The sequence below is a fragment of the Leiobunum rupestre genome, chromosome 5 (assembly GCF_980474605.1).
Source record: "Leiobunum rupestre chromosome 5, qqLeiRupe1.1.hap1, whole genome shotgun sequence".
In the NCBI taxonomy this organism is placed as follows: domain Eukaryota; kingdom Metazoa; phylum Arthropoda; class Arachnida; order Opiliones; family Sclerosomatidae; genus Leiobunum; species Leiobunum rupestre.
In genome coordinates this window covers 9,441,346-9,466,257 of record NC_143388.1, presented here as the reverse complement: position 1 = coordinate 9,466,257, position 24,912 = coordinate 9,441,346, and the positions used below count along the sequence as shown (strand labels likewise).

The window sequence follows — 24,912 nt, the reverse complement described above, 5'->3', positions numbered from 1 at the left end:
ATTTTTCGAGTTACCTGGTTTTGGAAATAAAGTAGCGAAACTCGAACACTTTAATTTAAATCAATTTTTAGACAAATTGAATTTTTCGAGTTACCTGGTTTTGGAAATGAGGTAGCGACATGGGAATACTTTTGTTGGAGTTAGATGGCACCCGTATTAATTGGTACGAAATTAAAATATCACAATAGCGCATACGCGGGTCAGTTGGGTCCCGCGAATTGACCAGAAATCTCACTTAATATTAAAATTAGTTAACGCAACTGAAAACGTAGTTCAGAAATAATCAGTACCAACTAAAACTATAATTTACAACAAATTCGGTCCTAATTTAAACAGGTTATGTGCATTTGAAGTCGAAGATCGCTAAAAATTATATCTCCAACAATTACTAAAATGGGCAAATGCCCCAATTTCGGGCCCCCGATCTCACAAATGTTAACAATGCCGACGACACCATACGTGAAACTAATACACACAAATCCTCTAGGATTGTGTGTTAAACCGTTACGTCATACTTATGTTACATATGCTATATAAGGGTGCCCAAATTGCCAATGTTTATAGATTCGGACATCCTTGCCTTACTAGCGGTGGCTGTAGGTAATAAATTTTTATAATTCCTTCCTTCAGTCGTTCTGTACAGTTTTCTGCTAAAAGATGAAGGATCGAAGGTTCGACTAGATTTTCATTGTGCGGTGAAATATTTAAACAAATCATTTTATACAGAGAAGGAATAATATATTATTAATTGTATAAATATTCCATTTATTAAATTGCTATATTAAAATAATCGACTATCTAGAAATTTCAAAATTAAAGGAAATGTGATTTTTTCTTGCTGTAACTAAAGGAGCTTGAGAAAATGTATTGCATATAGTGTTGTAAGTCGGAAAATTTTCTGTGTAAAATTTCCCGCTGGGAAAATTTTCCGGAAAATGACCGAGTGCTTTTTTTCCGGAAATTTTCCGTATTTTTCCGAAAAAAATATAAAAAGTTTTCATTCCATGATTAGTCTAATACATTGTTTGCATATTTAAATAAAGCGGTATTTTCACCTAATTTCTTCGAATCTGTAAGTAAAACTAAACCTCTAGACTAGTTTAAACTGATTAACAATGTAACACTATTAATGTTTTGTAGTATGTTTACTGATATTAGACATTTTATATCGATAAAAAGTTAAAAACATTAAAAACCCTTAAAAAGTAATTTATGTGTCAATTTTTTATTTTTCCGACCATTTTCTGGAAATTTTTCCGCATTTTATTTTTGCGAAAAATTAACAACACTAATTGCATATAAACAAAAAACCATGAGGGCCATGTTGGCCGGTCAGAGTTGGTTTCGCCCCCCCCCCCATTTTGGGACGAAACCAAATCTATATCATGAATAAGGAGCGTTGTGCTTGGGTTTATCGAGTAGACGCATAATCAAAGGACATTAATTATGAATAGATCGATTTCGAAAGTCAGTGGGTGAAGATTCACTTCCTATACGTCACAACGGCTTCTGCTCCGTCGTCTAATTTTCATCTTCCAAGCTTGGTTTCATTAGGGTAAAAACGTATCTTCGACGCAAAAATATTGTATTAGCCTCGGTCACTCAACTTTGGCAAATAGAAACGATTTGATGCACGTAAAGAAAAATGCATAATGACGCGCGCTAGTGGAAACCAAGATTTACGGGTTATTTTTTTGCGTCAACGCAAAAATATAGTAGAAGCCTTGGTTTCCATTAGCTCGCGTAACGGCGCGTCACTCAACTTTTGGCAAATGAGAACGATTTGACGCGCGTAAAGAAAATGCATTACGACGCGCTAGCGGAATCGAAACATTAACCTTAATGAAAACCAGTACTTTATCTTTCGGAGGGACGGCAGACGAAGGAACAGACGACGTTATGACGAATGGAAAGTGAGTCTTCACAAATTAACGGAAACAAAGTTTTCACACACTGACTACTTTCGGAATCATTCTATTTTAAAAATTGAAATAAGGCATAAAATAAAATCAGTTTTTGGTTTTGCAGGACTTTACTGCAGACTTTTATTTTCGTCAGGCGTGGGAGGACCCTCGCCTGGAGTTTAAATCGCGGCCGGGCTTCGAAAGCCTGACCGTGGGTGCTGAGGTCGCCGACCGAATTTGGGTGCCAGACACTTTCTTCGCCAACGAGAAAACAGCCTACTTCCACTTGGCCACAACGCCCAACACCTTCCTTAGAATAGGTTACCAAGGACAAGTCTTCAGAAGCATCAGGTAGGAAACTAAATATATGCGCTTCTAAATGCGAAATTTCATGAAATTCTAAAGCACACGTGCGTTATGTCTATTACTATTTTGGAATTAGGCATATTAGCGAATGGACGTTTTCTAAGTTCTAGAAGGATGGCACGAAATATCTAGATGAATAGCTATACATTTCTAGACGGGTAGCACTAAATATTTAGATAAATAGCTCTACATTCCTAGAAGGGTAGTAATAAATATCTAGATGAATAGTCATACATTTCTAGACGGGTAGCACTAATTATTTAGATAAATAGCTCTACATTCCTAGAAGGGTAGTAATAAATATCTAGATGAATAGTCATACATTTCTAGACGGGTAGCACTAATTATTTAGATAAATAGCTCTACATTCCTAGAAGGGTAGCACTAAATATCTAGATGAATTGCCCTACATTTCTAGACGGGTAGCACTAAATATTTAGATAAATAGCTCTACATTCCTAGAAGGGTAGTAATAAATATCTAGATGAATAGTCATACATTTCTAGACGGGTAGCACTAATTATTTAGATAAATAGCTCTACATTCCTAGAAGGGTAGCACTAAATATCTAGATGAATTGCCCTACATTTCTAGACGGGTAGCACTAAATATTTAGATAAATAGCTCTACATTCCTAGAAGGGTAGCACTAAATATCTAGATGAATAGCCCTACATTTCTAGACGGGTAGCACTAAATATTTAGATAAATAGCTCTACATTCCTAGAAGGGTAGTAATAAATATCTAGATGAATAGTCATACATTTCTAGACGGGTAGCACTAATTATTTAGATAAATAGCTCTACATTCCTAGAAGGGTAGCACTAAATATCTAGATGAATTGCCCTACATTTCTAGACGGGTAGCACTAAATATTTAGATAAATAGCTCTACATTCCTAGAAGGGTAGCACTAAATATCTAGATGAATTGCCCTACATTTCTAGACGGGTAGCACTAAATATTTAGATAAATAGCTCTACATTCCTAGAAGGGTAGCACTAAATATCTAGATGAATAGCCCTACATTTCTAGACGGGTAGCACTAAATATTTAGATAAATAGCTCTACATTCCTAGAAGGGTAGCAATAAATATCTAGATGAATAGTCATACATTTCTAGACGGGTAGCACTAATTATTTAGATAAATAGCTCTACATTCCTAGAAGGGTAGCACTAAATATCTAGATGAATTGCCCTACATTTCTAGACGGGTAGCACTAAATATTTAGATAAATAGCTCTACATTCCTAGAAGGGTAGCACTAAATATCTAGATGAATAGCCCTACATTTCTAGACGGGTAGCACTAAATATTTAGATAAATAGCTCTACATTCCTAGAAGGGTAGCAATAAATATCTAGATGAATAGTCATACATTTCTAGACGGGTAGCACTAATTATTTAGATAAATAGCTCTACATTCCTAGAAGGGTAGCACTAAATATCTAGATGAATTGCCCTACATTTCTAGACGGGTAGCACTAAATATTTAGATAAATAGCTCTACATTCCTAGAAGGGTAGTAATAAATATCTAGATGAATAGTCATACATTTCTAGACGGGTAGCACTAATTATTTAGATAAATAGCTCTACATTCCTAGAAGGGTAGCACTAAATATCTAGATGAATTGCCCTACATTTCTAGACGGGTAGCACTAAATATTTAGATAAATAGCTCTACATTCCTAGAAGGGTAGCACTAAATATCTAGATGAATAGCCCTACATTTCTAGACGGGTAGCACTAAATATTTAGATAAATAGCTCTACATTACTAGAAGGGTAGTAATAAATATCTAGATGAATAGTCATACATTTCTAGACGGGTAGCACTAATTATTTAGATAAATAGCTCTACATTCCTAGAAGGGTAGCACTAAATATCTAGATGAATAGCCCTACATTTCTAGACGGGTAGCACTAAATATTTAGATAAATAGCTCTACATTCCTAGAAGGGTAGTAATAAATATCTAGATGAATAGTCATACATTTCTAGACGGGTAGCACTAATTATTTAGATAAATAGCTCTACATTCCTAGAAGGGTAGCACTAAATATCTAGATGAATTGCCCTACATTTCTAGACGGGTAGCACTAAATATTTAGATAAATAGCTCTACATTCCTAGAAGGGTAGCACTAAATATCTAGATGAATAGCTCTACATTTCTAGACGGGTAGCACTAAATATTTAGAAAATAGCTCTACATTCCTAGAAGGGTAGCAATAAATATCTAGATAAATAGCCCTACATTTCTAGACGGGTAGTACTAAATATTTAGATAAATAGCTCCACATTCCTAGAAGGGTAGCAATAAATATCTAGATAAATAGTTCTACATTTCTAGACGGGTAGCACTAAATATTTAGATAAATAGCTCTACATTCCTAGAACGGTAGCACTAAATATCTAGAAGAATAGCCATACATTTCTAGAACGGTAGCACTAAATATCTAGATGAATAGCCCTAAATTTCTAGAAAGATAGCCCTAAATTTCTAGAAAGATAGCCCTAAATTTCTAGAAGAAAAGTATGGCTCTAAATATTTAGAAGTATATGGCTCTATATTTCTAGAACGCTAGTCTTACCCCAAAAACCTCTAGATCGATTGTCCAAAACATTCTATAAATAAATGGTATTTATAAAAGGTAGCGCAAAATGTCTGTAAGGATTTTAACACTTACGGTAGCATATTTTTCATTTTCCCCCGAATTACATGCCCACCTAAAACTCCGTTTTCAAAGAAACACTCAAAAGTATCGGATAAGGACGAAGAAAGAGCAAAATGATATTTCTTTTCGGAGAAGCTTACTTTGAGAATGGGATAATCTCCAATTTTATAGTAATATCGTCACGCCTGACAACTTGGTTTCCTTGAAATGGAAAGTGTATGTTTTCGGCTCAAACTTGGAAGCTCGGGTAGGATCCTAGCCGACGCCGATGCTTCAAGAAATTCCAATCATATTGTTATGAAAAAGGGATTCTTAAGCGGTTTTTTTGAAGTTACATTTTGGCCGAAGCTATTCCAATCTTTTTTCTAATTTCGTTTTCTTTCTATCATATCTCAAAAAAAGCCCTCGTTTTTCGCCGCTCGGTCCCTTTATTAAATTCCTAAAGCTCTCTACTTTCGGTTCGAGAATATAAGATAAAAATAAGATTACCGACTCCGAAAACAAAACGTATACCGTCTATTCCAAAGGGCTCAAAGTTCCCGCCGAGTAGGTCACCTTTACCGACGCCGAATTTATCCGTTTTCGAATAACCCTGGATCGTATTAAAACCTACTTATCGCTTTATTTCGTGACTGTCGCTGATCAAAAGAGGCCTTTACAATTTAAACCGATACACGAGGATTGTTAATTATTCAGCCGTAAAGAATAAAAATGAAAAGTGGAATTAGGTAATAGAGATACGACGGCGAAATTTTAAGAACTTTCTCGTACATTGAGAAATTTGAGAAATTTGTAATCGTGACAGCTGGAAACGCGTTCGGTCGGCTCATCATAAATTCCCCCGAATATTAAATTTTATCTCGTTTTAAATATTACGGCGACTTAGCACCTGCCTATGAATATATTATCAAAACAGATAGCGCGTAGTATTTTGAATAATTTCACTTTCAAATTTTGCAGGTGAAAACATTAATACGAAGATTACGGGGTTTTCGTTATGATCTTATAAAATCAATTTGACTGTTTGAAGATCTTTTTTCGTCTTTGATAATTAGGCTTTTGACTTTGGCAAATATATTAAGTTCTAAAATTCGAGATTAGCCAGTGAACAGCACGAAGAACCTTTCAGATATTTAGAGACTCCTAATTCGGATTTTAATAAGAACTAATTTAAAATATTTCAAACAAATACCTGAATACCTTTTGAGAGAGTCGAGGTTGGTATGAACGGGGTACTGACCGTGTTACCAGGCGATTAAATGAAATGAGGCTCGTCAAATACAATTTGACCCGGTGGTATAAGCAAATCTTATAGGGGTCAGGGTGGTTGTTTGTTTATAGAAAGTATTCAGCTAGGCTACCCAAGGCACCATCTTAGGCCTAAGTCACCAAGCGACATTTAAAGCCATTATTTCAGGTGGCCGGGTTACAATGCGTAGGAGGGTGGTGGCAAGCCCTTCATGTCACACGAGCTAACAGCTCCCTAAACTTACTATTACCGTTAACCTCAACAAGTTTTTATGGAAGGGGAAACTGAAGAACTCGGGGAAAAACCCTTTAAACCAGTGGGGAGAGAACTTGCAAACTCAACGCTGAAGTAGAGCTCGGGGAAACGGATAAATTAACCGTCAAAATTTCAATTAATCATAAAAAATTCGATTAACTGTTTATTTATGGAATTTATTCGCATTAATTATACGATTTAATATGTAACAAATAAGTTTTTGTTCGGATAATTTTCGTATATGGATATAAAAGAAATGAACGGAAAATTTTCTATCCGAACGCCGAGTTCTACGCAGAAGGAGTGGTTCGGAGCTTTCACCCAGTGCCAGTGGCGTAGCTGAGAACTCAGAGGCCCCCTGCAAAAATCTCATAGTGAAAAATAGTGCGGACCATCAGCTACGCCACTGCTCAGTTCCACAAACTGGGATCGAACCCGGCTCCTCTTGCTGCGATGTGAAAGTGCTTACCACTCCGCGCCAGTAAGGAAGTGTGGTGTTTTTAAAAGGTTTATTTATAACTGCATAGATATGCACAGTAAATAAAATTTCCCTTTAAATAAATATCACAATACTTATATTAAATAACTTCCACGTCAAGTTATGACTGATTTAAGAAGCGTTTAGCTATTTGAGAGTTTTTCTATGATATTAAATTTTTTTCCGAACTAATTTATGACGTAAAAATATTACATATATTTGAAAGGCTATTTTGAATCTCAACTACATAATTGAGAAGATAAAGAACGGGGCAAGTTTGGGCAATCGAGTTCATTCGTCATTAGTCAGCTAATGCGCGTACCTCGACACGACTCCGTTCGAAATTGGTAAGTGACTAGCCGAGCATTCTCACGTACCATACCTTTGCATCGGTGTCATGCAAACCTGGGCGATATACACGTACATGTACGAAAGTCATTTTTCACGCCGAAATACTCCATTAATTTCAATGACACGCAATGAATAAAAATGGGTTAATATCGAAGCAGGGACCCCAGCAGCTGAGACCAAAAAAGAAAAATTGAGCCGAAGCCTAATCAAACATTTTCTCTGGGCTCTATTTTATACCTTGATATGTAAACGACATTTTTCGCGAAACGCGCGTATATTTTTCTTCGAACCCTTTCGATCAAATATTAGGGTTAAACTTTCACGCCTTTTCGTGATTACCCATTATGGATTTATATACGTATCACTTCACACACTTCTCAAAATCTTCGACTTTTTCTATCTCAATTGACGCATTCACATAAATTATTGCCTACAAGCAAATATTCAAAAAGGGGCGAAATCCACCAGAGGTACCTTCCTATATAATAATGTTTGAGGTAGATGGCGAGACTATAAAGTTTATGAAAAATAAACTTTTTTAAAAAGTTATTAATTAATTACTAAATTATAGTACTTTAAATTCTTATTAAAAAAATATAATTTTTGTAATTTAAATTAACAATTAATTTTAACAGTAGTTAACACTCTCCGCCATAGATGGCACTATAATACGATTTTAAAATATCCAATCAGGGAAGATAATTTTGTATTTTAAATCTCGACATAACCGTTCTCCACTAAAACTGAAAACTTATCAAACTTATGACGTCATGTTGCTATCAGAGCGCCATCTACTAACAAATAACGCCATCACCACGTTACCTCGGATGAATTTTACCCCTTTAAAGTCTTCTTTGCCCGTTATAAATTGTAAATCGATCTATAGAATACTCTCACTCCCACGTGACATGCTGTCACTTTTTTCTGTAGAAAAATATTCCCCCAAAATGACAGCTATGACCAAAGCTACGGAGTGTTCCTGCTCTGTTGGCAAGCTCAGAAGATCAGTTCAAATGCTTAAAGATATCCGACGAATGATAATTTTCCATTTTTCAAGCCCTATTTCCGAAATTCAAAGGATTATGTGGCGCTGTAATCGTGTGAACCATGATTTCCTTCAAGTACTTAAGAATAAGGGAACGTTAAACATAATTCTCTAATACCACCCAAGCATACTTTGATGCCTAAGTTAGTTTGCTTTTTAAATCGCAAAACGTAAACATAGATAGCGCTAAAGAGTGCCACAAGAAAATAAAGATCATACGAACTTTCGTTACCAATTCTTGGTAACTGAATTAATTCTTTACAATTCGCTACTATCTAGAAACCATTATATTTTAAAACTTCCAGCGTAGTGCGCATTATATTTAAACTTGACCCTTTTCGGGGACAGAAGGGAATTTAGGGAAAGTGCGAGGAAGACAAAGGTTCCAATTAAGGGACGACCCTCAAAAACAAGGGAGAGATTAATTTTTACGGGGCTTCCGTTCCGAACCCTTTTAATCCCAGCGTAGCGTTTAATGAAGCAGTTCCTGCCACCTGGACAATTTTTGTAAGGCACATTTTACACCAAGCGAGGCTGCTATTTTAAGCTTTTTTTGGATTGTTCATTAGCGTTAATTACGGTTATGGAGCTGGCTCTCGACTAAAATAGAATAAACAGCGGAAAATGTGAAGTTTGACACTGGCTTACCACGGTTCTTTATTTTTCACTTCAACAGGCTTGAGAGACGCTTTATAGTTCACTGTATTTTTTTAGAAGTAGCTTAATTTAACTTTAGGAAGAATCGAGGGAAAAATTTAATATCTGTGACGTTTCTTACTTTACGCTTCTAAGTGTTTCCCCGTTTGATGATTCAATGATAATCAGCTACGTTACTACCCTTGGCACCACCTTAGGCCTAAGTTAATCTAGCGGCATTTAACGCCATTAATTCAGGTGGCTGGGTTACAATGCCAACAGCTCTCTATTACCGTTAACCACAGCAAGTTTCCCAAAGCGGAAGGAGTTGTTCCGAGTTTTCACCCAGTGCCACAAGCTGGGCCATACGAAAGTGTTAACTCCGCCACACAATGTGTTCAAGGACACCTTCAAATTGATTTTCATTTAAATTAAATACATTCATAATATACCCTTATAAAACGTAATTGTCAAATATTTCATTTGACTTGTAATTATGATATGTATTTTCGGTTCACTGTCGCGTCTCATTTGAAAACCAACAAGGCTTCAGATGAAATTATTTTGATTAAGGAAAATAGACTAGAGGTCGGCGTTTGAAGAAATTATACGATTGTTTATATTTATCCATAAGCGAGAATTATTCAGAAATATTCGAAAAAAATGATTAATTTTGCATGTTAAATCGTTGTTTAATCGTATAATTTATTCGTATAAATCAAATAATACTAATTTTAATGATTAATTGAAATTTTTGCGGTTAATTTATTTGTTCCGCCGACCTCTTAAATAGACTAGGATGTTGTAGCTTAGCAAATATAACTTAATATTTGTATTTGATAACAATAGTTTGAGTTATTGCCACCACCCTCCTACGCATTGTAACCCGGCCACCGGAATTAAAAAAGGCTTTAAAAGTCGATCGATGACTTAGGCCTAAGGTGGCGCCAAGGGTATTAGCCTAGCTGATTATTAAGAGCAGTTCAACATAAAAAACATACCAATATAAATACGCTTTGAAAAGCTCATGAAAACAGAGGCTATAGTTGCGGCTTCATCTTCTATGTTAACTCGAATACGTTCTTGGTGTGACTCTAAAATATACGTGTATACAAGGAGAGACCTTGGTTTATTACTGTACATATAATGCTCACGTCAATGCAATTTGCATTGATTTAGCAATTTAACACGACAAAATAAAATTCATACAATACTAACACTAGATTTTTGCACTTAAATTTAAAACGTTCGTTTTACTATAATTAAAATTTTATTTGGTCGTCTGGATTAACTAAATTGCCTAGCTATAGAGTTTTCTTGGTCTACCACGAAACAATAATCTAGATGGGCTAACAGCTTTGGATAAAAAAATCGCAACGCGTTTCGTTACATTTCTGACAAACTTGGGGTCACTGGTCAGTTGATTACTGTTGAACGGAATTCTTACAGCGCTTTTGACGGACTGTGCAGTATACAAGATCCGCGATTCCAATTAAGGCCATGTCTACCATGAGTTTATCTAGATTCGTGTTAATATTAAAAACGCATCCATGACAACGCCAGAAGTAAAATTTTATATCTGCAATGAAGAATATAAATTAAGGCTGATTTTCACTAGAGCGTGGTATAATAAAATTGTATTAGGCCATGCGCAAAATAATGATAAATCCAGGACATGAGTCTGATACCTTCACGCGTCCACTGAAAGATACAGGCGGCCATTTTAATAGGCGGAAAAGGGGGTAAATAAAAAAAAATGGGAGCAAAATTAAGCAGAAATTTCCGGTTTCCCGAACGCCATCTAGTGTTGACTAAGTCGGAATTCGGAAATAAGTAGCGGTTGTAATTTGAATATCCTGCCAGGTTTAGCCCCTCATTTTTAGATTAAATTGAACGATTCTAAGAAAGTATATGATTAATATTAAATAATTATATATTATAATAATAATCAGCTAGGCTAATAGCCAAGGCACTACCTTAGGCCCAAGTCATCGAGCGACTTATAATGCCTTTCATCAGGTCACCGGGTTACAATGCGTAGGAGGGTGGTGGCAAGTCCTTCATGCCACGCGATCCAATAGCTTCCTACACTCACTATTATACCGTTAACCTCTACAAATTTTTATGGAAAGGGAAACTGGAGATAACTTGCAAACTCATCGCGGAAAGAGTAGTTGCTCCTCTTATTATGAGGCGAAAGCGCTAACCACTCCGCTAGTTACGAGCTTAGTATGTATAAAAATAAGTACTTACTTTAATAACCACAAGCCCTCAAGGCTGTAGCTGTGCATAAATATTCCAGGATATTTACTACCGTGTATTATTATTGAAAACTGTCCCTAAAAAATTTCCCCCCAAAATAACGTAGGTCCGCGATCGCGCGTTTTCCAATAGGGGCAGCGTTACCATACGTACTATAATTATGCTACAAATACCATAATTTTGCATCATATTATAAATGGTACTATTATTTAGCGTACTATATAGTACCAAAATGTACCATGTTTCCAACCTATTGTACTATAATGGTAGTATTTTGATATTTACATAATTTCTACTACTAAAATAATAAGAATTTCTCATTAACTATGCATAAAATCGTCGCCTGAAAGCAAACACCACGTAACTTTATACTAATTAAAAGTATAGTTAAAGTTACGTAGTTTTTGCTTTCAGGCGATGAAATATTAAGCCCACGTTCAAGTGTTGGCAGATCACTCGAAAGTTGATACCATAGAAATCGGAATTTTTTAATCGTCGCGCGCGGCAATATTTCAAAAATCGTTCTAGTTAGCTATTCCGATTTCTATCGTCGATATTGACTACATCCACTCCAGATAAAGAAACGTCACGAGAACAGTTATCCGCATGTTATGCAACAAACACTTTCAATTAAAAGTAATTAATTATATTTTATATTGGTACCATAATTCCCATTGTTGTACTATAATTTTTACCCTTTTGTACAATAATTCGGTCAGGAAAATCTGGCAACGCTGAATAGGGGGCAATAGTGGTCGGGTGTTAGCGCGCTTTAGTCCCATTCGACCGAAATCCCATTCGACCGAAGGCGGTTTTTGAGGTGTCCCATTCGACCGAATTCCGCCGAAACGTGCGGTTTTATAATAATAATAATAATCAGCTAGGCTAATACCCAAGGCACCACCTTCGGCCTAAGTCATCAAGCGACTTTTGAAGCCTTTAATTCAGTGGCCGGGTTACAATGCGTAGGAGGGTGTCCCATTCGACCGAACGCTGCTATATAAATTGGCTTTTGGAATGAGCATGAATTATATTTTTATCTTCACCTAGTCAAGAAAAGTAACTGAACCAAAACTGAAATAGTAAACTTAACCAACTCTAACCTAACCTAACCTAACCTAACCTAAACATGGATCTTCGATAGTACATACCTTATAAATAAAATACCAAATCACCCCGCCAATTGGGCTACATTTTAAAATTCTTTCGGTCGAATGGGACTTCGGTCGAATGGGAATAAACGGTTAGCGCTATTGGACGGGTTTTTCGCATAGAGTCAGGTCCTGGATTTATCGTTATTTGGCTAATGAATAGGCCTACCGCTTGCCGTCATGGCGTTGTTGCCCTAGTGGAAACCAGTCTTTAGCCTAAAATGGCGTGACCAAAATCGAACAGTGATCGAGCGATTACATCTCTTTGCAGTCTATAGCAATAGAAAAACCCCTCCGGAAGAATGGGAATGGGCTAGCTCTACCTGCACGGCGCGTCTATATGGAATAGTTCTTTTTATAAAATAACCTTGGCCATCTTGTTGAAATGTTGCCTCCCCGCTTCAGCTGTGGATCCGTTTTCTCTCCCACTAAAGAGTTTATGAACTCATTCTTAGGCATTGGTTGAACTATTCCAGGGCAACATTTCAACAAGACATTTTATAAAATCAACAATTGGATTATGCCGTGCACTGTTTTCCGAAGAGTTGTCTCACGATGGCTCAGTAGTAAATCAATTTTAAAGAGTCAACGTGATGGCAGCGGTTGACAAAAAGAGGGTTGACAATAGGTTTATTTTCTGACGTAAATGAAACAGATCCTATTGCTGGCTCTATCTCATTGACCTCATCACGCTGCTCCAAGCGCAAAAAGACCAGTTGTTAACCCCTTTTTGTTAAACCTCATTCTCTTGGCAATGGCATGAATTAATGGCAATGCTTTAATATTGTGTTACAATACTTCTCCTTGGACATGGACGACTTGAATTAAAGCTTTCCAGCCAAAAGCAAGTTGACTACGTTTATTCCCATTCGACCGAAATCCCATTCGACCGAATCCCATTCGACCGAAAGAATTTTAAAATGTAGCCCAATTGGCGGGGTGATTTGGTATTTTATTTATAAGGTATGTACTATCGAAGATCCATGTTTAGGTTAGGTTAGGTTAGGTTAGAGTTGGTTAAGTTTACTATTTCAGTTTTGGTTCAGTTACTTTTCTTGACTAGGTGAAGATAAAAATATAATTCATGCTCATTCCATTTTATTTTCAAATAAATGCATAGTACAAAGATATTAAAATGGCTTATTATTGATGTATAAATACCCTCCTTTATTAGCTATCCGCTCCATTGCAAACGACTTCAGTAACTAAATTGAAAACATAGCAAAAGCCAATTTATATAGCAGCGTTCGGTCGAATGGGACACATAAAAGCGTTCGGTCGAATGGGACACATAAAAACCGCACGTTTCGGCGGAATTCGGTCGAATGGGACACCTCAAAAACCGCCTTCGGTCGAATGGGATTTCGGTCGAATGGGACTAAATGCTTGTTACGATAACATCATCGCGCGTGGTAACACAAATGTATGTTCTTTTTTGTTACCATTTCACCAAGAATATATTTATTTATACTCAGGGAGAATGAATATATCGAGACTATCGACGGACACGCTGAGGCCCTAACCCCGTCACCCTAAGGGGGGGGGGGGAAGGAGGGGGTCTTATTTTTGGCGTCCTCGCAGCAGCGTTAATCGCGTCGAAAAACGTAATTTTTAAGAACCAATGAGCTTGCAGTATTATTTGATTTTATTACAGCGGAGCAGCATACCGGGGCCCCAACGGGTGGAATTGGAGAAACGCTAAAAATAATCTCGACATATTAATTCTCCCTGAGTATAAATAAATGCATTCTTGATTTCACTACCGACCTTAGTTCCAAAATCAGGTATAGAAAAAAACAATGTTTGAGTAAAAAATTTTGAGTTGTTAATTTTCCGGAAATCAGAAAAATAAAAAATTTAAAATATATATATTGCTTTTTAAGGGTTTTAATTCCAGACTAGTCTAGACATTTGGTTTTACTTTTGGACTCGACAAAACGAGGCGAAAATCCCGCGAAATTTAAATTTGCGAACAATATTAGGTTAATCATGGAATTAAATCCTTTTTTTCGGAAAAATACGGAAAATATTTGAAGGAAAATTTTCCAACTTACAACTGTAAAATATTGTTAAAAATGAATGGTAATAAATCGATAACTTTAAACTAAAACAATATTTAACTATAAATAAAGGTTTAAATACACTTTCCATAAACAAATTCGCTGAATTCCAGTTACTTGGTTTTGGAAGTACGGTTAACGGAATAGAGGTAGAATAGAATAATGGCCCTGTGACGTCCTATCATTTAAAAATTTCCGCCCAAAATAACTACGGATTTAAGGAAATTTAACTCATATTTAAGATTTTTTTAAAGCTTGCCAAAGCTTCCGTTCTTTCATATACAGGGTGTTTCAAAAGATTATGCAAAAATTTGAAAGAGTTGTAGCGGGTGAGTTGAGAAGTATGCCTGTTTTTTCCCCATTTTCCTACGATGAGTTAAAAGAGCGCCAAAGAGCTACAAAGTGTGGGCTACTAGCCCCTGAAAGTAGGCTGCAACAAGCGCAAAACCAAGCAGCACGGACTTAAATACTGTTTAAGTTTACTTTTTTACGCTGGTTACCTCGATTTGTTTACAAAGTCCTTTTTTACCTATCACACGAACCCAAACCTTAATGTTCGCATCTCCCTACTGCTTGGTTTGGTGCTTGTTGCAGCCTACTTCCAGGGGTAGTAGGCCACACTTTGAAGCTCTCTGGCGCTCTTTTACTCATCGTAGGAAAATGAAAAAAAAAACAGGCATACTTCTCAACTCACCCGTACAACTCCTTAAAATTTTTACATAACCTTTTGAAACACCCTGTATAGCAAAAGACAGAGTACGAGAGCGATCGAGGCACCAACACGGAAGTGGAAAAAAGAGCTGGAAATGGAGCTCAATGAGGCGAAGCGCCAGCCTCAGTGACGACAAGGCTAATATAACCTCCCTTCTCTAAATTAGTCATTACACTTATTGGCTACTTGATCGGCTGCACCAGAAATGAGAGACATTAGAAATGGTGCTGGCTATCGGGCCGAACAGGTTAATATAAGAGACACACCCAAAAAATGAAAGACCAGACCACCTAATAAGCTGAACTTCCCACAATTTTTCCTTTTTACCCCATTAATTTTTCTTTAAAACAAAAAGATATATCTATTCTTCCACGCGAGATTCCACGGCGATACATGTAATATGACATCGTATCATCATTCTTCTGGGTTTTTTTGGCAGACAATATTACGTTCGTTGTAGCGCGGGGGTCAACAAAAGGTCAAAGAATGCGTACTACAGGAATCACGAAAGGAGTTATCCCTATTTGTTATCGCAGTGTTTAAGAAAATTATTTATTGGTTACCATGGAAACTAAGACAAATGATTAAAGATGTTTGTTTATGCTCGATTTTGCTGTTTTGTTGTATGGTGCAACATTTTAACATAAATGCTTTTATCAAAGCAGTTTAAAGGTGGGCAAATAGGATGGGGTCAACCAAGGCACAGATATTTAAAATGCTGGGGAGATGAGTTGGGGTCTACCAAGGCACAGATATTGAAAATTCTGGGGAGATGAGTTGGGGTCTACCAAGGCACAGATATTTAAAATTCTGGATAGATGACTTGGGGTCTACCAATGCACAGATATTGAAAATTCTGGGGAGATGAGTTGTGGTCTACCGAAGCACAGATATTTAAAATGCTAGGGAAATAGGATGGGGTCTACCAAGACACAGATATTTAAAATTCTGGCGAGATGAGTTGTGGGCTACCGAAGCACAGATATTTAAAATGCTGGGGAGATGAGTTGGGGTCTACCAAGGCACAGATATTTAAAATTCTGGATAGATGACTTGGGGTCTACCAATGCACAGATATTGAAAATTCTGGGGAGATGAGTTGTGGTCTACCGAAGCACAGATATTTAAAATGCTAGGGAAATAGGATGGGGTCTACCAAGGCACAGATATTGAAAATGCTGGGGAGATGAATTGGGCTATACCAAGAGACAGATATTTACAATGTTTTAGATTTCAAGAGATATTTATTAAATAATTAAATAATCTAAATCATATTTTACTTTATTTCATATATGTTCTAAAATAATTGTGATTGATATTCTTCACAAATAGATTAGATATACATATTTATCATACATAAATGTATATATTTTAAAACCCTTTTCTGACATTTGAGCCTTTAAACTGACTAACAGTAAATTAAGAAAATATTAAATTTTAAAGCTGTACGAGTGTACATCTGGGGAAACCCAGTTTGTTATCCTCTTGTAAAATATAGCAAGAGTAAAATCGTTCCGATGTTGTGAGCATTTTCCAAGAAAAATCGAGACTCTCCGTAACAGAGCTTCCACATTTGATATCTAAAATTTCCCTGTTGCGATAATTTTACCAAATGAAAAATCCCTTTTTTCCTATTTTTGACTTGGAAATTCCCATATTATATTTTGGAGCTTTTAATACTAATTGATATAGCTATTCAGTTTAATTCTGAAAATAATCCCAAATATAAGGTTTTACTTAATACAAAATTACTTACATTGGAATAATTTTGCAAAAATATATCATCAAAAGTCGCAAATGGATATTTAGAACATGACTAGAAACGAATTAAAAATATTTTTTACATGACTCATAACATAATTTATCCATGGACTAAATATACAATTACTGTAGACTAGAACAGGTAATGTTATCCGAAAAGCTAAAAATTCCCTTTCTTCCCGTGCAAAGAACACTTTTCCCTCATTTTCCCCCGCGAAAGGCCGTTTTCCCTCACTTTTCTAGTTTTTCCTCTTAAATTACATTATTCCCCGGAAAAGGGAAAAATTCGCCGCATGTGGAAGCACTGCTCCCTAAACCGGTAATTGGCGCTAGTTACGTTAAAAACTATTCGATACGCTTGTCAGCTGACGATTTTCCGATTTCGAATATCCTACACTTTTTCATCACACAATTTAATCGATATATTATGTAACCGACCTTTTCTGATTTTTTTGTCAGTATTTCATTTTATAACTTTAAAAAAAAAAGTGACGGCACAATTTTAGTTCTTGAATGATACAATAGATGTCGCTTTCTGCAGCTCCTCCAACCTAGTGTATTAGGTCCTAATGGTTGAGATTTCCAAAGCTTACGAAAGGGGACTGAATACTTGCAACGGGGCATACAGCGAATCTATCACGTTCCTAAAATTTTAATCATAATTTATAATAAACATCATTTTGATTGAAGAAAAATAAGTTAAAGTATGAAAAGGTACACACCTATATTATGTTTATCAGTAGATTATTTCAACAAAAAAATTGTAAAACATTTTATAGAAATCAACTATAAATATTTGGTTATTTCCTTCGACTGAAATCCTTAGTGTAAACGCTGCGACCCAAATTTCGCATAATAGAAATGATAAAACCCGTTTAATCCCTAGTGAGATGTTTTCTGATACATGAATTCTACGCAAAAGTGATATTACAAAACATTGAACCGCCCTGTTTGGGTTATTAATGTGTTTCTGGATAATTAATAAACTCTCTGGCTGACCCTATATCTCGGGCTTCCCTTTCCGGCGAGTTTTATTCCCGTCCTTTAATTATGGACATTATTTAAATGAGGAGCCCCGTCTAAATGGATTAGAAAATTAATTTGGATTGTTGGGGTGGAATAGCCGCAGTAATAGTTTGGGTTTTTACGGCCTTGCATTTTTAAACGTCTTGACCATTTTGTGCAACGTATCATGGAAACCAAAAATAAATCGTCTGTATAGACTCCGCTACGCTATCAAACGCTAAGCCTGAATAATGCATGATATTCGTGACGTAATTGCTGATAAAATTACACGTTTTGTAAAGTACAACCGTCACAAAATTTTAAGTAGATTAATTTAATTTCATTTAATTCAATGAAATATTATACGGTAAATATTATATTTAAATGGTAGAGTAGATAGTGGAATTGAAAGCAGAAACGTTAACAATAATGCCCATTTCCGTTGGAAAAATAAAAATTCTAATACTGGTTGAATATTAGTATTCCAACCATTCCCATTCCGTTGGATATACATGTAACCAAAAGTAGCGTAAGACCCAAAAGTATGTCAGAACGCTATAAAAGTTAATCAGAGTTTGTCGCAACGTAAAAAAGGGAAACGAAGAGGGGTCGGAAAATACGTCATCAAAATCGAGGTACTCCAGCGCCGTGAGGCGTTTTAGAACGTATGTCTACGGGTGGGTAACTAAATATAATGTTGCTAGTACTATTCCAACTAGTAGGTTATGTAGTCTATAGTGTGACTAGGTCTCACTAGAAATTTTAATAGGCGCGAAGGTACAGCTGCCACACTCTTGGGTCTTCTGCTACTTTTGATGTAACCTTTATCATTCCGTACTAAAGTTGTAAGTCGGAAAATTTTCCGGAAAATTACCGAGGCCTTTTTTTCCGGGTAATTTTTCGTATTTTTCCGAAAAAAAAAATATTAGCTTAATATTTTTCGCAAATTTAAATTTCGCCTCATTTTGTCGAATTCAAAAGTAAAACTAAACCTCTAGACTAGTCTAGAATAAAAACCCTTGAAAAGTAATATATGTTAAAAAATTTTATTTTTCCGATTTGCATTTAATTTTTCCGCATTTAATATTTCGGGAAAATTAACAACTCTATTCCCTAGCATTCCCGATACAAGGTATCGCGACCAGAAAGAAGAAAAATCCATTCCCAATAATTACCGAACCCAAGATTAGTTTTAAAATCGATTCCTTAATAATAAATAAGATATCAATCTCGTTGTAAAAAACCATTTGGCTACTAGAAAAAAACTAAATCAGACGCGATTTAAGCACACGACTGTGACGTTTTCCCTTACCGCTCTCATCACATGGGAAAATGAAAATTCGACCATTATCCCAGTCATTCGCCCTAAGCATAAATAAATATATTGCTAGTACAGCAGTGACATTGTAACTTTCATTGTGAATAAAACCTTTTTAAGTTGAAAATTACCCTAATCTACCATTAGACTAAATAGACCCTTGTATAAAATACAACTTATGTGGTTATTTACTTTTGTGCATAGAGAGACTGAAGGTTTAGCCCGATTTTTCGTGAACCAGGGCGGCTCATTATTATCTTTCATCTGGCAGACATGCAACACTGGTTGGCTGGTCGATATAAAATAACTAAATAATTTTAATATGTCTAGCCCAAATAAGGACTGAACATAAGCTAAATTCTTAAAACCAAAGAATAATGATAGTTGCCAGTCCTACAGCAATAGCTTTAAAGTCTTTGCCAAGGGTTTTGGCCGGTTTAGCTCGGATTGTATAGAAGAGTCTATTTGCTTAAGGGGAGATTTTAAATGTAAGGTTCAGCTTCTAACAATACTCAATGGTGTCGCTACAGTCTAAGGCGTAGTAGAAAATTAAAATTTCCCATCCTACTGCGAGGTGTATCGAAGTATCGTTGGAAGGATTGTCTACTGCGTTCTAGACTGTCGCGCTTCCAGTGAGTATATTTTACAATGAAAACTCGTCTACTATCACGCACGTCGACTTGTTTTAAACTTAACCAGCGCCAGTTACCATCAGCTTCTGTTAACCCAGGTGAGATAATTTGATCCACTATAAATCAAACACTGGTTAGCTGGTTGATATAAAATAACTAAATAAATGTAATATGTCTAGCCCAAATAAGGACTGAACATAAGCTAAATTCTTAAAACCAAAGAATAATGAATGTTTCCAGTCCTACAGCAATAGCTTTAAAGTCTTTGCCAAGGGTTTGGTCGGTTTAGTACCCCACACAAGGAGAACGCAACGCGTCAAAAGTCGTCCATTTTCTTGTGTACAGTTTTCATTGCTAAGGTTGGAAGGTTAAAATTACGAAATTGTCCTCCCCCTGTCGGTTAAATGCTCAGTGTAAAGTCTTGTCCAATGAAATTTGTACACAACACGAGCGGGTTTAAAGGCTATAGCTGCGTTCTCCTTGTGTTTGTTGCTCCTAGATCCATCAGTTTTTAGAAGACCTCTATGGAAATTCGAAAAGCTAATACCTAATTGAAGATATATTAATCAGGCCTAAACAAATCGGCATCTGATTAATCAAAGGAATCACAAATTATTTCCTCGTTCTATTATTAGCTTACCAAGACTATAACGATATTATATCAATAACGGTACCTTTCTAACAATAATTTAAGGCGATAATAGAGGGTACAAGATTGAAAACGGTTTTGGGTTTAGGCGACCACTACGGCCATGATCGTTAGAAGAGCGAATATAGTTTCCCGGCGTCATTATGTTATCTTCGTGTCTTATTGAAGTTTGGGCTCAATGCCCATAAGCTTAATTCCATCTTTGTTCCAGCGAAATCTTCTTTCCGTTCTGGCTTATCGAAGCAAATTCCTTTTTTTCGGGCGAAAGCCTCGATCCGTGGAAATGCCAGAGGTCTCATTTGTTTGAAAGAATAACAGAGAAAATGGGAGCTCGTATCCGTTCTGGCCGCAATCTCGTATTATCTTCTAAAACGCTTTGATAGTGCCGGGATTTTTAGTTAGTAGTCCCACCGAAAGCGAATAAAAGGCCAAGAAAACGAGGTTTAATTGGACCGGTCTAAATTCCTTGCCGAATTCGCACCTAAAAGTTACGCTAGCAGAACCACAATTTAAACAATTGTTGTTCTTAAAGAAATACGGCAGAAAATTTTATTTCAGTTCAGGGTAACGCCATTAGAGGTAGATTTTTAAATACGCATTACTAGATGGCACCAGCAGTCAAAAAACGTAAAATATATGATTATCTACTGGTTAAAGATATTTTTCCGCTAAATTATTCGGTTTCCCCTTTCCATAAAAACTTGTTAGCGCCATCTGGTGTAAATGAAAACATTAAAATTGAACCTCTAAATGTGAGCAATTTGTGAGCTCGTCTATTAGGAATTATATCGATGTAATATTTATACTTTGGCCTATCCTAATGATCGATATTCATGGATTATTAATTCCTAATAGGTTCAAAACATTTAGAGAAACCATCAATAAAACCTACTCTCTATAATTAATTAAAATTATAGTTATAATATCGCCGCTGCTATACATGTATTACCGATTTCGAATCTAAATTATGAAAACCACTCAGTAAATAAAGCAGATTTTGTGAGGTCGTATAAATTCGTTTTATAAGTAAAGAACCTTTATTTTTTTACAAATCGAAATCAATTTTCTAAGGAGAAAAATTGACAGTTATAAAAGATAATAAAAGTTCAAATTATAATGCCTACAAGTTACGATAGATAAAATATAAGTCGAGGAATATTTAGCGAAAAAGATCAAATACAGACATCGGGAGAAAAATCAAACAAGAATGTCCCTCCCAATCGCGATCCTGGAGTGAATATTTTTATCATCGTAAAAATCGAAAAAGCAACAGAACCGCCAACTGGCAAAGTCCAACGCAGGCTACGGAGCTCAGCACTTATTTTTACCCATAAAATAGGCCACGGCTTTCATTTTTATAGTATATCTAAAAGACTGAAAGCACTAATAAAATTGAGTAAAAACGGTTATTACGTGGTCTATCAAGTTGATCTAATCGACCAACATATAAATGATATTGAGCGTATCATACTGAGAAATATGATTAGAGCCAAATCGATAATATATTAAACCCTTATTTATAGGAACGCGCGACTCTCACGGACCGTTTTTTTCTGTTTGCATTGTCGATGGAAATTTATTCCCTTTAACCTCCAGGGATTTATATTTTACTACCAGTAAGAACGCGTAGAAGTAACTAAGAACTATGTACGTTAATATTTTCCTCGCTACCATCTAGGAGCAACAAACACAGCACCCCACACAAGGAGAACGCAACCCGTCAAAAGTCGTGCATTTTCTTGCGTACATTTTTCATTGGTTAGACGCTTTAGCGCCCGCTGCCGTCGGAAGGGGAAAATTCCGAAATTGTCTTTCCCCCCGCCCGTAAAACGTTCGGCGTAAAGGTTCGTCCAATGAAATTTGTACACAACACTGCGTTAGCGTGTTTAAAGACTAGCTGCGTTCTCCTTGTGTTTGTTGCTCCTAGCTACCATGATGTTATACTTTTCAAAATGGACACGCCCTAAAAAATCTGTCTGTAGCGCCATCTGGAAAATTCAAAAGTGGGATATATTTTCCCCGCTCTGTTTGAAGATTCAAAATTGGAAAATAATTTTTTGAATTTTTATTGGCTGACTAAAGTATTATAATTTACAATTATAGTAATAAATAATAATAACAATAAACAAGAATAATAAATTATAATTTAAAGACTCCATTGTCCACGACCATATGAAAATGTAGACACTAGAGGGCAGCAGTCCATTCCCTGGGTTTGAGAAGAATAATTTCAAGGCGTCAAAAATTAATATTTTCATTATTCTTATTTTACTCTCCAAAAAGGCATAGTAAACAAGAATGATAAGATCCAGTGATTATTATATTTTCAGAAATATGAGAAAAGCTAAGTATAGACAGAAAAATTGACCGATTACGTTTTTGTAAAGGCCCGTGCATGGGTAACTTCTTCAATTTATTTCTGGCATTTTAATTAGACAATTTTGGTCACTAGGTGTCTCGACAGCGGTATCTAAGCAACGACAAAGGTTTCAAAAGTCGAAAGCCAAAAAAATTTCGCATTGCAAAGTGTTGGATTATAGTAAATTTGGGATGTTATTTGATTTTTTTTTCTTTTTTTAAAAGAAATTTAATTTCCAGAATTTAATTAAAAGACAGTTAAATTATAATTTTGTCTCAATGGCAAAGGCTGACTCTGAAAACTCCTTATTAGTTTCAGATCAGAGAGCCATCTATCGTGAAACAGAAGCAAAGAAACTAGTTGTAGCGTCTTTAAAGGGAGTATAACCTTTTCAGAAATTTGGGGAAACACATAATTCCCGCCCCTCATTTTTCTAACCACGTCTTATACGTAGTGTGAAATACAGTGGTTTTTGAGGAATTATCCCACTGAAAGTATCCACGTTTTGGTAGTGCTTTAATTTCTCATATCTACTAGAAGGCCTTTCGTGAATCTAAAACCACGTACCTCATTATTAAGAAATTATATTTGAATAATTATCCAAACTAAAATGAAAATAATTCATTTATAGCTCGGATATTGTTGTTTATATGTTCATTAAGGGTGCATTTAAAAAATTTACACTAAATATGAAACAATAAAGTTTTCAAGTGAGAAAACCTCTTCAGGGCGGGCACGCTTCCCCTAATAGAAGAATTGGCGGTTTCTACTATCGTTCTAGACTAGCGCCACGAGCGAGAAAAGAGAGAAGCTATGGCGCGCCCTACCAAACAAGGAGGGTTCTACTCAATTTAAAATGTACCCGATTGTCAGGAGGTTTATTTAATAACGTAGGTAACTATTACGTTATCAGAGAGTTTTTCTTTAAAACTTAGTACTTACAAGTGCGTCCAGCTGTTCGGGTTATTCAGCTTGTAATTATCAGATATCGGAGGATAATCGGTTAGTCAGACCAGATTAATCTTTTATATCCCCCTAACCCAGCAATCTGATTTTAAATTGTATCTGATTCATTATCGCAAGAAACAGATCTGAATTAATCTGCTATAATTAATCTGACCAGATTTAGTTAGCTGAACAGTTATCTGACATGTACGTTTAGTTTGAAATTTTGTGGAACCAAATTATAATTTTTAAAGGAATTTAATAAGGGGATAGCTGTGATGCATCTGAAATCGGTTCACATTATTTTTATCGGTTTACTATTAATTCAGATTAGTATCGGGTTTAATCTTTTTAGTTTGAGTTTTGGTCAATTACAACTCATCTGTTGGAAACCATATCTTAGTTACTATAGGATTGAAAGCATGTGGTTTTCACGCGCCAGCTTACAAATTTTTTGTAAGAATTGGAATTGTTAATATTTGAGTATATAACGTCTGTTGTAGATAAGTTTTTCCATGAATTCATGGTATTTCACGAAATGGAACTTTCCCAACAAAACGTGCCTAAGCCTAGAATAAACGAACATATGAGTAATGATAAAGGTGCCACGAAATTTTCCGTTACTTATAGCATTGAAAGAGCTTAAATGGTCAATACCAGATATTTATAAGTTACATGTTTTTAAGGGCTTAGCCTTGGTTTCCACTAGCGCTCCTAACGGCCTGTCATTCAACTTTGAGACGTACAAACGGTTTGACTCGCGTAAAGAATAAAACATTACGTCGCGCGCTAGTGGAAACCAAGCGTAAGGTGGACACTCCTTTTCTAAGAGAATCTCTTAAAAATATATATTATATCAAGAAGGTATTGAAGTTACTAAGAATATTTCAGCATTCAAGGTCATACCATATAGCAAACTTGAATGGGAAAGCAGACGAATTTAAGCAACAAAGGCTGCGAGGATGGGAATCAGAATCCTGCAGTCCAATATTCTTAGTAACTTCAATACATTCTTGATTATATACTTATGGTATTACGAAAATTAGTCAAGCATTTTCTTTCTTAATGATCAAAACAAATTGGTCAATATTAGTAA

At 35.8% G+C, this 24,912-nt stretch overlaps 1 protein-coding gene across 1 annotated transcript in view; it reads left to right on the top strand.

Annotated features, from left to right (window-relative positions):
• Positions 1-24,912, top strand: part of LOC149943503 (gamma-aminobutyric acid receptor subunit beta-like) — a 182,789-nt gene that overhangs the window by 37,704 nt on the left and 120,173 nt on the right. The window contains exon 4 of the mRNA XM_090174893.1: positions 2,029-2,255. Coding sequence (XP_090031019.1) covers positions 2,029-2,255 — 227 coding nt within the window. The remainder of the gene's footprint in view (positions 1-2,028; positions 2,256-24,912) is intronic.